Here is a 16,090-nt window from a genome sequence, read left to right on the forward strand (position 1 = left end):
TTTTACATTCATTCTATCGTATATCGTTTCATTGCCATGGTTACAATCCCCTCCATGCATCATCAACCAACCAAAGGGTATATCCTGCAAGCCTGGTCCCTACTCTACCCCCCGCCCCCCAGTCTTCAGCACACAGTCGCTCTCCCTCTCTGGATCTAAGGTCCCCAGCTGCTCCATCGCTCCACGTCATCATCTCTGCCTCCATCTCAGGCATCATTGCTTCTCTGGGTAGGGTCCAGCTCTCAGCTCTTGTCCACTGATGGTCCTAGGGACCTCCACTCCTAGACTGGAAAGTTAATCACTCCCTTCTTTGCTGTGAAACGTCTGCCTTTACATTTCCAACCATCACAATCAGTCCTGATAACAGTTATTCACTATTGTATCACAAGAGACCCATCTGCATTTCATTTCATCAGCTCCGCCTAGACAGATTGGGTACTACTCACTGGAGATTCTACCTTCCTCCAGGCCCCCTGGCTCTAGATTCCCTCTTGAAAGCTTGTAAGCCAGTCACTTCTTGCCCCTCTTCCCCCACCCCCCCATTTTGGGTAGCCAATGTCCAAGTTGCCCATCCCTGTCTACTCTGTGTGTAGGGGGTGGTGGGAATGATTCTTGCTGTAAGGATTTGTTCCCTCTTTTGAGCTACTGCATCCATAGGTATAGATCAAGTTCATCAAATTGTATCAGATTACTCTTTTTTTTTTCCTCTTTCTTCTGGTTGAGCTCTGATCATCCAGTCATTGAAGCCAGGTCAAGTGGTTATTATCTGCAAGTGTGGGTGTTCTTGTGCATATGCGCCCTCTTTTTATCAGCTGAACGCTTCACTCTCCACATTGTAGGGCTTAGCACGCCATGTTATTGCATTTTTCCCTCACTTCCCCTTATCGGTGATGAGGATGGTCACCAATCAGAGCTTGTATTCCCATTGAGTCTTATTCTTGGAAGGGGGTTCGCACTGAGGGGACCTGATCACTTGCCTTGATGTTTCCTGGGCAAGCAAGTTGTTTGTTCTTATAGTAACAGTCCATCTGCCTCTATTGTTTTGTAATAAGTACTTTTTAAAGGACTCTGTGATTAAGAATTTATGCTTTTTAGAATTATGTATATACAGCATAACTCCTCAAGCTAATTCAGTTGGTATCCCTATTTTACTTTCTTTATCCATAAAATAAAATAACATCCCAGTCTGTGAATGAAAATTAAAATTTTTGGATGCTATTTTATGCAGAGTGCTGGCATAATCCTAGAATTGCAAGCATTTCTATATGTGTGTGGAATGTTAGGAAGATGAAATAGAGAGTACTATGGGAATGTATAATGAGGTAACTAATTTTCCCTGCAGGTCAGGGATTGAATTCCTGGGCAAGTGATGCTTAGGTGGTTATGATGGTGGTGAGGAGGGGAGTAATCATGAGACTAGAATTCTTGTAGTTCCCAATATTATGGATCAGATAATCCTAATTTTAAGGCTAAAAAGGAAGTTTGGATTTAGACTTTGATCAATGTATCCGTGGCTTGGCTACAGATGAGAATCATTAAGGGAGCTTTTTAAAAATCCTGATGCTTATTTGTACTAATTTAAGTCAGACTTTCTTGGAGATGGGAACCAAGCTTCAGTATTTATTTAGAGCTTGCCAGCTGCTCCTCAGAAACCTTATACAGGGTCACTATGAGTCGGAACTGACTTGACAGCACTTAACAACAACAGAGTGCAACCAAGATGAGGAACGGCTATTCTGGACTTTGATAGTTAAATGACTACCACTTTAAATTACTTTCCATATGACAACATAGTATGCTAGGTGTGTTGTTGTTGCTAGATGTAGGTGTTTTATTTTCTTATTTAAACAGCTTTATTCGTTTTAAAATAAGGTATGTTTACCACTAGGGGAACTGACACAATTAAGTGAGATTAAATGACTTGTCTAGGATTATGCCTGCTATGTGGCTGAGTCAGGATTTGAACCTGAGTTTGAATGAATATTTATACTTTACTAATACGGTTTTCCACTCTGGTTGCTTGCTAGAATCAACTGAAGAACTTAATTCTATTCATTCCTTTTATATCTACTTTATTAAGATGTAGCTTACATATCATAGAATTTACCTTTTTATTGTACACATTTAAGTGGTTTTTAGTATATTCACAGAATTGGACAACCATTACCACAATCAATTTTAGAATAATTACCCCCCAAAAGAAACTCCATTCCCATTAGTGACTATTCCCCATTTTCCCCTAACACTTCCATCCTTGTAACCAAAAAGTCAAATCCATTGCCATCAAGCAGAGACAACTGCCAATGTACTTTCTGTCTCTATGGATTTGTCTATTCTAGACATTTCATATAAATTATTGTTGTTAGGTGCAATCGAGGTGGTACCAACTCATAGCAAACCTATGCACAACAGAATGAAACACTGCCTGGTGCCAACCTCACAATTGTTGCTACATTTGAGACCATGGCTGCTGCCACTGTGCCAGTCCATCTTGTTGGGGGGTCTTCCTCTTTTTCTCCGGCCCTCCATTTTGCCAAACATGATGTCCTTCTCCAAGGACTAGTCCCTTCTGATAATGTGGCTGAAGTATGAGAGATGAAGTATGGCCATCCTGACTTCCAAGGAGCACTCTAGCTGTACTTCTTCCAACACAGGTTGGTTTGTTCTTTTGGCAGTCCATGGTACTTTTAATATGCTCCTCTAATTGTTGTTGTTGTTGTTAAGTGTCACCAAGTCAGTTCCAACCCATAGCGACTCTGTATATGGTTTCCAAGGAGCATCTGGTGAGCTTGAACTGCCAACCTTGCAGATCAAACTGACTTTGTAGTTCAGTGCATTAACCCACAGTACTACACCAGGATTCCTCTAATACCATAGTTAAATGCATTAATTCTTCTATGGTCTTCCTTATTCAATGCAACTTTCATATGCATATAATGTTATTGAAAATACCATGGCTTGGGTCAGGTGCACCTTAGTCCTCAAATTGACATCTTTGTTCTTCAACACACTAAAAAGTTCTTGTGCAGCAGATTTGCCTAATGCAATATGTTGTTTGATTTCTTGACTGATGTTTCCATGCAAGTTGATGGTTGATCCGCACAAAAGAAAGTCTTTGACAACTTCAATCTTTTCTCCAATTATATGAATGTTATTTATTGCTTTAGTGGTGAGGATTTTTGTTTTCTTTATATTGAGGCACGACCAAGACTGAAGGCTATTTTAAGTAGATATAAGTTCTTTTCACTTTCAGCAAGTAAGGTTATATCATCTGTCTGCTTATTGCAGGTTGTTTCTTCCTCCAATCCTGATGCCACATTTTTCTTCATATAATCTAACTTCTAAAATTATTTGCTCAGCATACAGATTGAATAAGTATATGTGCCAGGGTTGTATTCTTTCACCACCTTTCCTAATTAGACACATACAATATATGATGTTTCACTTAACATGTTTTTGTAGCATGTTTTTAAGGTTCATCCATATTACAGCATGTATTTTAGCCCTTTTTATTGCTGAATAATAATCTGTTCTATGCCTTTACTGTATTTTATTCATCCTTTTTCTTTTTTTTTTCATTTTTGCAGTTTTTAATGGAAACTGTACGCAAGATTATTTTACTCCTGCATCTTCTCAATCGTTTCTTCCTTATATTTGCCCTTTTCCTTTCCTACTTGGTGAGATTTGGCTTTACGTTCCAGGATCTTTTTGCAGTCTTTGTCCAGTTTTAGCCTAGTGATAACCACCTTGCTGGGGTGAATGCCCACATGGACAGTTGTGCCGTTAGCTTTGTCTCGCTGTACCCGCTCAATGTAGATGACATATTTCTTCCTGTACACCTGGACTACTTGGTCTATTTGCTGACCCTTGTAGTGTCCCCTTACAACCTGGACTTCATCATCCTTTCGGATGGGCATGGACCAAACATTGTATTTTTGTCTCAGTTCCTTGGAAAGAGGGGAAGACATAATCTTCCTGTGAATGCAGGAAGGTGCATTGAAGTGCCTTTTACGGTTCTTACTCCGGTCAGAAGTCACAAAGGGATTGAACTTCATTTCGGCCACTGTCGCTTCAGCGATGGCCACAAAAGAGAAAAGTCATCCATTCTTAAGTTGATATATATTTGGGTTGTTTTTATTTTCTATTATAAATAACGCTGTTAAGAGGCTTCTGGTTGGGGCTATAGCAGCGAAACCAGATAGGGTATGCTCCGGTGAGAAGGGAGGGGGACCTCACGAAGGAAGTGCTCATAGAACAACTCCAGAGCTCCGGATCTACCATAAGATCCAGGACGTCAGTTTCCTGAACTCACAAGTGAAAAAATCACGATATAAAGGAAAATATGGCAAGTTAGGAATCTGGAGATGGGACTCCCTCGGTGACTACCCCACCCTGGCAGAGTTTAGAGGACAGGGCTAAAGCCAGTCCAGCCCTGAAAGTGGCGCTAAAAGCGGTGTAGAGGCATCTGCCAAAAAAAAAAAAAAGAGACGTGGGAGACTACACATTTCTCCCTCTTTCTCTCCCTTTCCCACCTTTATTGCCTAGCCCGACATTAGGCGGGACAAGTTTCCCACTATACAGAGAGAGGGAGCTTGGCAGCAACTTATGACATCACCCGCGGAGCCACAGATCCAAAAGTTTCCCCAAAGGGACCCCTCGCATCAGTGCATTGTGGAGTAGGTTCCCATTCCAGATGACCCTGTGTGGCGTTTTGGGGGCTGTGGGTCTGAGTGGGAGCGAATCGCCTCACCTTTCTCCCGTGGTGCTGCTGGTGGTTTTGAGCTGCTGACCTTGCAGTCCATGGCCGCTGTGCTGCCCTAGCTCCCTGCACAGGACCAATTCAAAGCAATCTGTAAAACCTCAGCATAACAAGACTCAACCGTCCCAAGAATTGCACTGTGCACATGCAGATACCTAACTGACCTTCAGAGACAAAAATAGTGGACAGTCTTTCTCCCATTAACACCCCGATATCTACCTGCACACCTCTACTGTAGTGACTAGAGGAGGGGCCTTAGAGAGTGGACACCTCCACCCCCTGCTGGAGGCTTCTAATTGCACACACACGGGTGGTGTACCTTGGGACAGTCGACCACAGCTTCATTTCTGTTCCAAAGGGCTGATTTTTATATATGCTTTTATATTACTTCTGCTTTTGATCACACATCTTTCCTGGAGGTGGGAGCTTTTTCTCCCTACGTCACCTGAGAAGAGGCAGCAATCATGGCCATATAGCCAAGCTATAAAATATCCCATAATATTCCACCACTGAGACAAGACCCAACAACACACACTAAGCATTACATGCGAAAAGGGAAACCTATCTCCTGATCATATTCACCAGGAGACACCCAGTAAGCTCAACAACAAACAACAAACATTCACTCAAGCTTAAAATAAAACAACAAAAAACACGTAACTACCATGACAAATAAGAAGCAACAATCAATATCGAAACATGTCCAAAACCAGAAGAGAGTAGCTGATGCAAATGAGCTGGAGACAGACAAAGTCTGTATAGAGAGGAAGAGCAAGTTTTGGATATGCCTGAGAAAGAATTCAAAAGAATGATAATGGAAACAAATTCAAATGGTCCGAAAAGGGTGGAGGAAAACAAGGAAGAAGTCAGGAAAGTACTATAGGAGCAATCACATAAAATTGATACCGCATTGGAAACAATTCAAAACCTGCAGAAAGATGTCTAGATGATCATTAATAAAATATCAGAAATGGACAATATACTGAAATGGGAAAGGAGCAGAATAGAAGAGATGGAAGCCAGAACTAGCGAGCTGGAAGACAAATCTCTCAATACTGCTAAGATAGAAAAGCAAGCAGAAAAAAGGATTAAAAAATCTGAAGAGAGTCTATGATTCATGCTGGATAACATGAAGAGGAACAACTTAAGAACAGAACAAGAAGTATCAAAGAAGTCCAGAGAGGAAATAGTTGAAGAGCTTCTGGAAGAAAATTTCCCTAATGTTTTGAAGGATAAGAAGGTAAACATTCAAGAAGCCAAACGTACCCCAGGAAGAATAGACCCCAAAAGAAAGTCACCAAGACATATAATAATCAGGCTCTCCAAAATTGAAGACAAGGAAAGAATACAAAAAGTGGCCAGGGAGAAGAGAAATATCACTTATAAAGGCAAGCAAATTAGATTAAGCTCTGACTATTCAGAACAAACCACGTAGGCAAGAAGGCAATGGGAAGACATATACAAAGCCCTACAAGGAAAAAACTGTTAACCAAGAATCGTCTATCCAGCAAAACTATCAATCAAATGCGATGGTGCGATCAAGACATTCCACGATAAACAGAATCTGAGAGATTTTATCAAAACCAACCCAGCACTTCAAAACATCCTAAAGGGAGTTCTGTGGACTGAAAACCAACAAGAACAGACAACAAACAGATTGACAGCGTGGCAACACCTCCTGGAACTCACTTAACAGATAGCAGAGCCCAGAACAGAACAAGAGTAAATAATGCTGTTATGAATATTTGTGTTCAAATTTTTGTGTCTCCACAGCACACAACAACATAAATATATTTAGGAGTCCTGGTGTGGCGCTTTGGGTTAATGTGCTGTACTGCAAAGTTGGTTTGAACCTCAAGGTCAGTGATTCAAGCTCACCAGCTGCTTCTTAGAAACCCTTTACAGGGTTGCTATGGATCGGAACCAACTCGATGGCACTTAACAACAACAACAATGGTAGTTCTGTTTTGCCTTTTTAGGAATTGCCAGACATTTCATAGTGACTGTACTGTTTTATATTTACTAGCAGTGTCTGAAGGTCCCATTTCTCCATGTTCTCATCAACACTGATCTTTTTTATTATAGCCATGCTTCTTGTTGTTGTTAAGCGCCATTGAGTTGGTTCAGACTCATAGCAATTCTGTATAGGGTTTCTGAGGAGCAGCTGGTAAGCTTGAACCACCAACCTTGTGGTTTGCAGTTCAGTGCTGATCCTACAGCACCACACCAAAAGTGCTAATACATGTGAAATGGTATTTCATTGTGGATTTCATTTTTATTTTCTTGATGGCTAATGATGCTGAACTTTTGTTCAAGTGTTCACCGGCAATTTGTATGTCATTTTTGGAGATAATGTCTCTTCACCTAAAAAACTTTTAAAGCATACTGGTCCCTGAAGTTTCAAATATAAAGAGATAGAGCCTAGGCATAAGTATTTTTTTAAAACCTCCTCAGGTAATTCACTTGGACACCACAGATGAGAACGTCTCTGCTACCAAAAAGCCATACTGCTTCATGTAAGGGAAACCTGATCCAGAGATGCCAAAAGAAAAAACTAAGGTCATGGCACAGCCAAGACCAGTATCCATATTTAGAAGTCATTCTGTTATACTATGTCTCTCAACTCCCTCTATTTTGGCTTTTCTCTAGGCTGCCGTAATATAACAGCGCTAGCAGTATCAAAGGTGCATTGTATCTCTTTCTCTAGAAATTGTTGATGTTAGTGATTGGGATTAGAGGAGAGGTGGCTTTATAGCGCACTGTCTTGTCTTGGTCCTCCAGCTACTATTTCCATGAGTTCCACATGTGACAGCACTCCAGTCGCAATCAGCATTGATGCCCCTGAATAGATGATGTGGCCCCACAATATATTACTAGAACTACATTATAACATGGCTTATTTTTGCACAGATTCAAACATAGCACAATAGAGAGTAAATTTCCAGTTGTTATTATTGTTAAGTGCTGTCGAGTTGGTTCCAACTCATAGCAGCCCTGTATAGGGCATCTGAGGAACATCTGGTGGGTTTGACCGGTTCACCTTGTGGTTCACAGTCCAGTGCTGATCCTACAGCGCCACACCAGGAATCCATCTATAGGATCAAAAGATGGCAGATCGAAAGTCATACCAAATCCTGGTAGTGATTCTTCATTACAGGCTTTCCCCCCCACCCCCCTTATTCCTATTTGAACAGTGTTTTAAAACATTCCTTGTCAATTTTTTCATGTTAAAGCCATGACATTCATTTAATTAAAATGTTACATGAATACTGATACCCTATTTCATTTTCTTTATGGTTTGCTTCTTCTAGAGTATATGTTGTTGTTGTTACTAAGTGCTGTTGAGTAGGTTTCAACTCACAGCAACCCTGTATAGGGTTTCCAAGGAGCAGCTGGTAAGTTTGAACCACCAGCCTTGTGGTTCATACCAACCTTGTGGTCCAGTGTATTATCCACAGTGCCCTGCCAAAATATCACTTACTGAAATACCAGATTATGTATATGATAGAATAGTATTTTATGCCCAGATTTTCTGTACAATTCTAAATCCACCATTTCCTAGCTATGTGCCCTTGGGTGAACTGTTTGACCTCAACTAAATCTCAGTTTTCTCGTCTGTAGAAAGGAGATTAAAAATAGTACTTCAGATTGTGAGGGTTGGAAATGTAAAGGTAGACGTTTTATAGCAAGGAGAGGCGTGATTAACTTTTCAGTCTAGGAGTGGAGGGTCCCTAGGACCATCAAGGGAGAAGAGCAGAGAGCAGGACCCTACCCAGAGAAGCAGTGATGCCTGAAATGGAGCCAGAGATGATGACATGGAGCGATGGAGCAGCTGGAGACTTTAGATCCAGAGAGGGAGAGTGACTGTGTGCTGAAGACCTGGGGGGCATGGGAGAAGGATTGCATGGAGGGGATTGTAACCATGGCAATGAGACAATATACGATAGAATGAATGTAAAACCAATGTTCTCCCATGTAAAATCACATACTTCACAATAAAACATTTAAAAAAAAGTATTTGCAATGAAAAAAAACTACTCCATCTTTCTTCCACCGAACACCTGGTGGATTTGAATTGCCTGCCTTTTGGTTAGCAGTTTATTGCTTATTCTGCAGTTCCACCAGGGCTCCTTTACCTATTTTTTGGTGGCGGTTATGTGCCGTGGAGTTGATTCCAACTCATAGTGACACTGTACAAGGTTTCCGAGGCTGTAAATCTTTACGGGAGCAGAAAGCTTTCTCCCGCTGAACAACTGGTAGTTTTGAACTGCTGACCCTGAGGTTAGCAGCCCAATTCGTAACCACTCTGCTACCAGAGCTCCTTGTACCTACTTTACAGGGTTGCTTACAAAGATAGCCTTGTAAAGTGCTTATTAAGTGTCTGGCACATGGTAGTTCTCAATAGATACTGACTTTTATTATAATGATGACTTGTACTTTGAGCTATTGTAATTACGTGTTTCCTTCCCTTATGATTAGTAGAATGCATTTCAGTACAAAAACTGTCTGTGGTAAGTTTACAGTGCCAGGTTTACCAAGGAACTGATTGATCCTACTGGCCCAATTGAAGATTGAATCAGTTGTTACTGTGTTCATATTTTAACCAACCAAGCTGTCTGGAAATGATTCTGAAAATAACTTTGTAATACTGATTTTTTTTTAAATGTAATGATTAAAAAGTTGACTATTATTTCTCTATATCCAATAGATAGATCTTAACTACCAAAAACCATATCTTTTGGGGGATTCTTTTTTCATTAGGCAAACTCAGTTAAGATTTGAGTTACTACAAATATGGATACAATAAAATAAATTAATGTAAATATAATGGTACCTAACAAATCTGGGCTGTGAATCACAATGTCAGTAGTTCGAAACTACCAGCTGTTCTGCAGGAGAAAGATGAGGCTTTCTGCTCCTGTAAAGATTTACAACCTTGGGAACCCTGTACAGGGTCGCTATGAGTCGGACCGACTTCATGGCACATAACAACAACAAGAACAACTCCTGTAGGCACAAAACATTTTTAAGAGCGCTGCTTATAGGAATATCGGACCCTTACCAGAGAAGTAGTGATGGAGGCAGAGATGATGACATGGAGAGATGGAGCATCTGAGGACTCTAGACTTTTGGAAAGAGAAAGACTGTGTGCTGGCGGTCAGGAGGCAGGCTTGCAGAATGTGCCCTGTGGTTGTTTAAATGATTACATATTCCCGTGTATTTTTGTGTACATAACAAAAAAAAAAAAACAAAACAGAGGGAATAGAAGCAAATACTGTTAATCGATGATGCTTGGAGGGGATTGTAATCATTGAACGAAACGAAATATGATAGGTTGAGTTCAAACTGATGTTCTCCCATGCAAACTATCACTCAATTCACAATAAAAGCTTTTAAAAGAGAGTGCTGTTTAAGTGGGATTTGAAAGATAAGGCTTCTGAACTTAGATACAGACAGAGTGGGAAAGAGAAAGCAGCCATGCTCATACTACCTGAGGGGTATGCCTGGTGCGCAGACCAGGACTGCACCTACTCCAAGGGATTACCCTTTTTGGATTCAGGAGCTTGGATACATAGATGTGGGGGCTGATCGTGCCTTCCATGACCCTGGCAAGAGGAGCCTTCTTAAAGCTGAATAGACAAAGATACACTTATAAGATGGTGACTAAAAACTACAGAGAATCTTTTGTTTTTTAAAGGCGCCGTGATCTAAAGTATAGTGGTGCTTTTACTTTATATTTGGTGCTTTTCACTTTAAAACAGTATACATATTCAGCTTTCCCATTTTACTCTCACAGTAACACTGTGAGGTCAGACAGTTAGTTATTCAGTAAGATAGTTGCAAAGTTTGCCATTATTGGATGAGCATAATGTTGAGTACCTCCTAGAATTTACCTTAAGGCTCAGGTCCACTATTCTGAAGTGTTTTGTGCCACTTTAGACTTACACCTTTGTTTCAAGTACATTCCTAATTGAGTGCAAACCTGAAGCCTTCCTAGGAGTTGCCTCTCAGTTGGCAAGGAAGAAACTCGGACTTTTAGAACTCTTTAGATCTTTCATTGAGATTTCAGACTTACCAACATGCCTGACTGCCCCTGCTGTTTTCAGTGATCCATGTAAACCTTTCACTTAAGTGTTCCATGAGTTGACCTGTAGAGAATCCCTCCAGAGTGCTAGAGATTTGTTGTCTCCTTCAATGTCTAAATCAAGTCTATTAAAGGTGTTAGCAAGTGCGTCCTGCCTGGTTTATCAGGTGACTTTGCTGAGAATGCTGTGGTGTTTACGAGTTCAGGGCATAGGGACAGATGGATATTGCCAGGGTTGATTACTGATGTGATATTTCTGACATATTAAAGCAAAAAATCTTGCTTCTCTTTTCTAGGGATTGTTCCCTGAAGGGGAGACCATTTCATCTCTTCCGATTACTCATCCAATACCATGAGCCTGAACTTTGTTCTTTTCTTGATACAAAGAAAATTACTCCAGACTCCTATGCACTCAACTGGGTAATAAAGTGAAAGTAGGAACATTTAATGAAAAATAGATTTCTATAACACTATAGTTAAATATGCCCTTCCCCCAAAGAAGAAGAAAATTACTAAATTATAAACTATTAAAACAAAGGAGTGAAATTATTGACATTTCAAAATACCTTTTTTTTTTAACTATTCATTGCGTGTTAGTTCAGATTATGTTGATATAAAGGTTAGCCTTTTGCTGTTTTATACATGTTTATTTGTATAGGGATGAGTGTGTGTATTACTCAGTTCAGTTTAAAACTTTGTGTGATTGTTAATGATGTGAATAAGAATTGGAAAATTACATAATCTATAAATGACTAATGTGAAATATAAAGACTATCTCACTGCTGTGTCATTTGTACTTGGATTTTCAGTGAGAAATTTTATTTTTCTAGGTTAGTGGTTCTCAAATATTTACACTCAATATTTATTGAGGATCCATTGTTTTTATTAGTTATGTTGATATTTACTGTATTAGAAATTAAAATATTCATTTAAAAAATAACAAATATGTTAATATAAATAGCATGCTTTTATGAAAACAATGACTATATATTTTTCCCAAAATTAGCAAAAATGGTGACATTGTTTTATATTTTTGTAAATCTCTTAACTTTTGCTGAAATAAAAAACAAATAGGATTCTCATATCTATTTAGTTAGTCTGTGATGATATTATGCATCATGTAACCCTGGGACAGATAAAATCTGAGTATTATTATGAAAATAGTTTTGACATCATTAGTGCTCCTGTTCCCCCCAAATAAAATTCCTAGGGACTTTCCAGACCACACTTTGAGAACTGCTCCTATAGGTTAACTTGAAGGTGGTTCTAAAACAATAACTGGATGCTGGAAGAGTATATATTCAAACATTAAACATGTTTTTTGACTATATCTCATCTAACTTGTCTTTAGGAAGAAGCCTATTTCTGCCACATAGTAACTGTTTGATTTAAGACAAATGACTTAGCCTCTGAGCTTCAATTTCCTTATCTCTAAAATGAAAATAACAATAGAACCTGTCTCAGAGGATGATGGAGTTAGGTAGCAATCAATAGTGATTAAAAAAAAAAAAGTTGTAGCCAGGTTTATTCTGACTCATAACAATTCTATGTATGTCATAGTAGAGCTGTGCTCCATAGGGTTTTCATTGGGTAATTTTTCAGCATTAGATTATCATGCCTTTCTTCCTATGCAACTTTGGGTAGATTTCATCCTCCAACTTTTGGTTAAAAGCTGAGTGTGTTAACCATTTGTACCACCCAGGGATTCTAAAAGTGATAATTAGAGAATCCTAACTGGTTTTAATTCTGGATACATTAAATCTCAAATCTTTGCATCCTGTTGTATCCTCTTGGCTACAATTTTGTCACTTTGAGTTAAAATAATAAAATGCCAGTACAACTATAGCTTCTCTGAGATTTATATATTGCCATTAAATCTACTTCTACATGTTAAACTATTTATTTTATACATTCTATTAACAGGTCTCTCTTGTTTTGCCTGTTGTCATTGTTAAGTGCTGTTGAGTCAGTTCCGACTCATAACAACCTTGTATAGGGTTTCCAGGGAGTGACTGGTGGGTTTGAACTGCTAACCAGTTAATAGTCCAGTCCTTATCTTACAATGCCACTCTGCTTTGTTGTTGTTGTTAGGTGCTATTGAGTCAGTACTGACCCATAGCGACCTTATGCACAGCAGAACGAAACACTGCCCAATCCTAGGCCAACCTCACTACTGTTGCCACACTTGAGTCCATTGATGCTGCCACTTTGCCAATCCATCTCGTTGGGGGTCTTCCTCTTTTTTTCTGACCCTCCACCTTACCAAACGTGATATCCTTCTCCAGCAACTGGTCCCTCCTGACAATATGTCCGAAGTATGAGAGACGAAGTTTGGCCATCTTGGCCTCTAAGGAGCACTCTGGCTGCACTTCTTCCAAAACAGATCTGTTGGTTCTTTTGGCAGTCTATGGCACTTTCAATATTCTTCTCCAACATAGGGAATACTATTTCTATTGCTAGAAATCTGAGGGCAGTACTCAGTGCTGGTAATGGGAAGTTTTAACTAAATATGTAAGCAACTGTTTTCTCTTCAACTGATGTTCCTAAAAGTTTAATCTTGCTATCAGTATTTTGCCTGTCATATGGGACTTTTTTTTTTTTTTTAAATCATGAGATAAACAATTGAAATTGCTTCCTAAACTTGAGAACTCATATCTTTAAGCAATGCAGTGATAGCTAAAATCTGTTAGTTTAGTTAAGTGAGTTTAAAAATGGCCATATTTTACTATTCTACATTAGAATGGAGTCCTGGTGTGGCGCTGTAGGATAAGTGATTGATTGCCGTGTCGTTTTGAGTTTTGAACCTCAAGGTCAGCAGTTCAGATCTACTATCCGTTCTTCAGAAACCCTATATAGGTTGGCTATGAGTCAGAACCAACTCCATGGCACTTAACAACATTAGTATAGGAGTCCTGATGTGGCGCTGTAGGATATAAGAACTGGGTTGCTAACCACAAGGTTTGTGGTTCAAAGCCACCAGCTGTTCTCTGAAACCCTATACTGGGTCCCTATGAGTTGTAAAAAACTCAGTGGCACTAAACAGCAACACATTGGTATACGTATCTTCTAATCTGTTTTTGTAATAGTCATTTTCAAAACAAAAAACAGTAGCATTAATATACTTTAAGGTCAAATGTAATAGTGATTACATGTGTGTGGAGTCACAGGCCCTTTTTTAAGTCACAACACCACTGCTCACTAGTTCTTTGAATTTGGGAAAGCTATCTAATCCATGTCTACTTCCTCACTGGTAAAGTCGGAAAGAATATATCCTCATTGCAGGTCTCTTGTGAGAATTCAAATAAAGAGATGATAAAAAAAAGTGTAGTGAAAAATATAGTACCTAACACAAAAGATGCTCTAGGTGTGTGTTTTCATTAGTTCTTTTTAACCATTAAGCTTGTAAATTTAAACCTCTATATAGAATTGTCTCTGTGTCTAATGAAAGTTGAAATGGTCTAAAAATCTCACTGAATTCACGTAATTTAAACCCAAGTGGACGCTAAAGAAACTTATAAAATAACAGCTCTTTCATTTGAATGTAGAAACCACAGAGCTCCTGAAGCTTAACTGAAGAATATTAATGCTGTCTCATCTCTCAAATGATGTGAAAATAAGCTTTTCACAGTCATTCAAATTTATAAGGCCTTCTTTATTGAAATTATCATGTTTAATCCTTACAGTTACCTTGTAAATTGAGCAGTGTGCTATTGTTGATAATCTTTATGCTGCTTACCTTATATAAGGCTCTGTGGGTAATTATGTTAACTTATGCTATGGCAAATGTCGACTACATTAAATATTTTAGGTTATCTTTTCACGACAATGGTAGAAATGAGTACTAGTAGTATCCCTGTCCTCCCCTCCTCTTGTTTTTTGTTTTTTTTTTACAGAAGTGAAAATGGAAGCTAACAGAGGTTAAGTGACAGGTCCCAAGCTACATAGCTAATAAGTGGCTGTGTTGTGCCCATGTCCTTCTGCCTTTGCATTACATTAAAATTACATACATGTTTAGTGTGAGATGCAGATAATTTGATGTACTATTACTTATGCATTTGCTTTAATGCTTTAAAAGTTCCAAATGATTTGTAGCTGTCATTTCATTTCCTGATTGCAGCTTGGAAGCCTTTTTGCATGTTACTGTTCCATTGAAGTCACTCAAGCAATATGGGATGGATATCTACAACAAGCAGATCCATTTTTTATTTATTTCTTAATGTTAATAATCCTCGTTAATGCAAAGTGAGTATCAAGTTAGTTAGATTTTCCTCCTTTCTTTTCTCAGGGTGATTTTTAAATATTTAATGCAAATTCATTTCATTCACTTTTACAGAGAAGTTATTTTAGCACAGGAGTCAGACAGCAAAGAAGAAATTGTCCGTAAGTATCATTTAATGTAGAGAGAACATTTCAAATCATTAACCTCTAAAACTTTGTTTCTTCATCCATAAATTTAGAAGATTAGTCCAAAAGAGCTCTGAGGTTCCATCCAACTTTAAATTTTTATAAAAACACTCTACAGGTACAGATCTGCTTTTCCTGGATTCAGTATCCTCATTCATTCTTCATGTTTTTCCACTCTTAACATATTATTTCTTTGGTTTCAGTGTTTAAATAGAATGTCCTTTTCTTCCCACCTCCCTCTCTTCTTTAATTTACCTCTCAATATCACATTATATGGGGGACTTCAAAAAGTTCGTGGAAAAATGGAATGAAAAGATTATAGGATTTTCCCACAAACTTTTTGAAGCCCATTTGTATGACAGCTCCTTAGCAAAACTTTGGTCCTTCTCTGAGTTTTCCCTCAGCCCCTATATAGAGATAGTAACTCTCTATATTGTCTGGCACTTTGTACTGTCTGTAATAATGTTTATCTTGGTGCATCACAATTATTTTTATGTTTCTTACATAAGACAAAGTTCGTAATGCCAGGAACTCTTTCATAGCTATTTTTTATTTCTAGGGATTCTAGCACTTAATATATGTTTGTTGAATAAATAAACCAGAGTATTTTGATCAAGACTAACGGACTTTTTTGATTACTTAATATTATTATTCTCTAGCAGCATAATTGCCTTAAAAGTTTTCACTCTAGTAAGGAAATTCACTTCACCCTCAATCAGCTTTAGAAACATCACTGTTGAAATTCCATTTATATAGTATTTATGAAGATGAAGATATTTCACCTCTGATCATAAATGATGCTTATTTTATTTTCTTAAACAATTTTTTAATGTCATCTTTTA

At 38.6% G+C, this 16,090-nt stretch overlaps 1 protein-coding gene across 1 annotated transcript in view; it reads left to right on the plus strand.

The window, feature by feature from the left end:
• Positions 1-16,090, plus strand: part of TBC1D23 (TBC1 domain family, member 23) — a 76,336-nt gene that overhangs the window by 18,722 nt on the left and 41,524 nt on the right. The window contains exons 4-8 of the mRNA XM_006868646.1: positions 3,874-3,929; positions 7,214-7,275; positions 11,141-11,264; positions 14,962-15,086; positions 15,178-15,224. Coding sequence (XP_006868708.1) covers positions 3,874-3,929; positions 7,214-7,275; positions 11,141-11,264; positions 14,962-15,086; positions 15,178-15,224 — 414 coding nt within the window. The remainder of the gene's footprint in view (positions 1-3,873; positions 3,930-7,213; positions 7,276-11,140; positions 11,265-14,961; positions 15,087-15,177; positions 15,225-16,090) is intronic.

This window comes from Chrysochloris asiatica, unplaced genomic scaffold (genome assembly GCF_000296735.1).
Source record: "Chrysochloris asiatica unplaced genomic scaffold, ChrAsi1.0 scaffold00120, whole genome shotgun sequence".
Classification (NCBI taxonomy): domain Eukaryota; kingdom Metazoa; phylum Chordata; class Mammalia; order Afrosoricida; family Chrysochloridae; genus Chrysochloris; species Chrysochloris asiatica.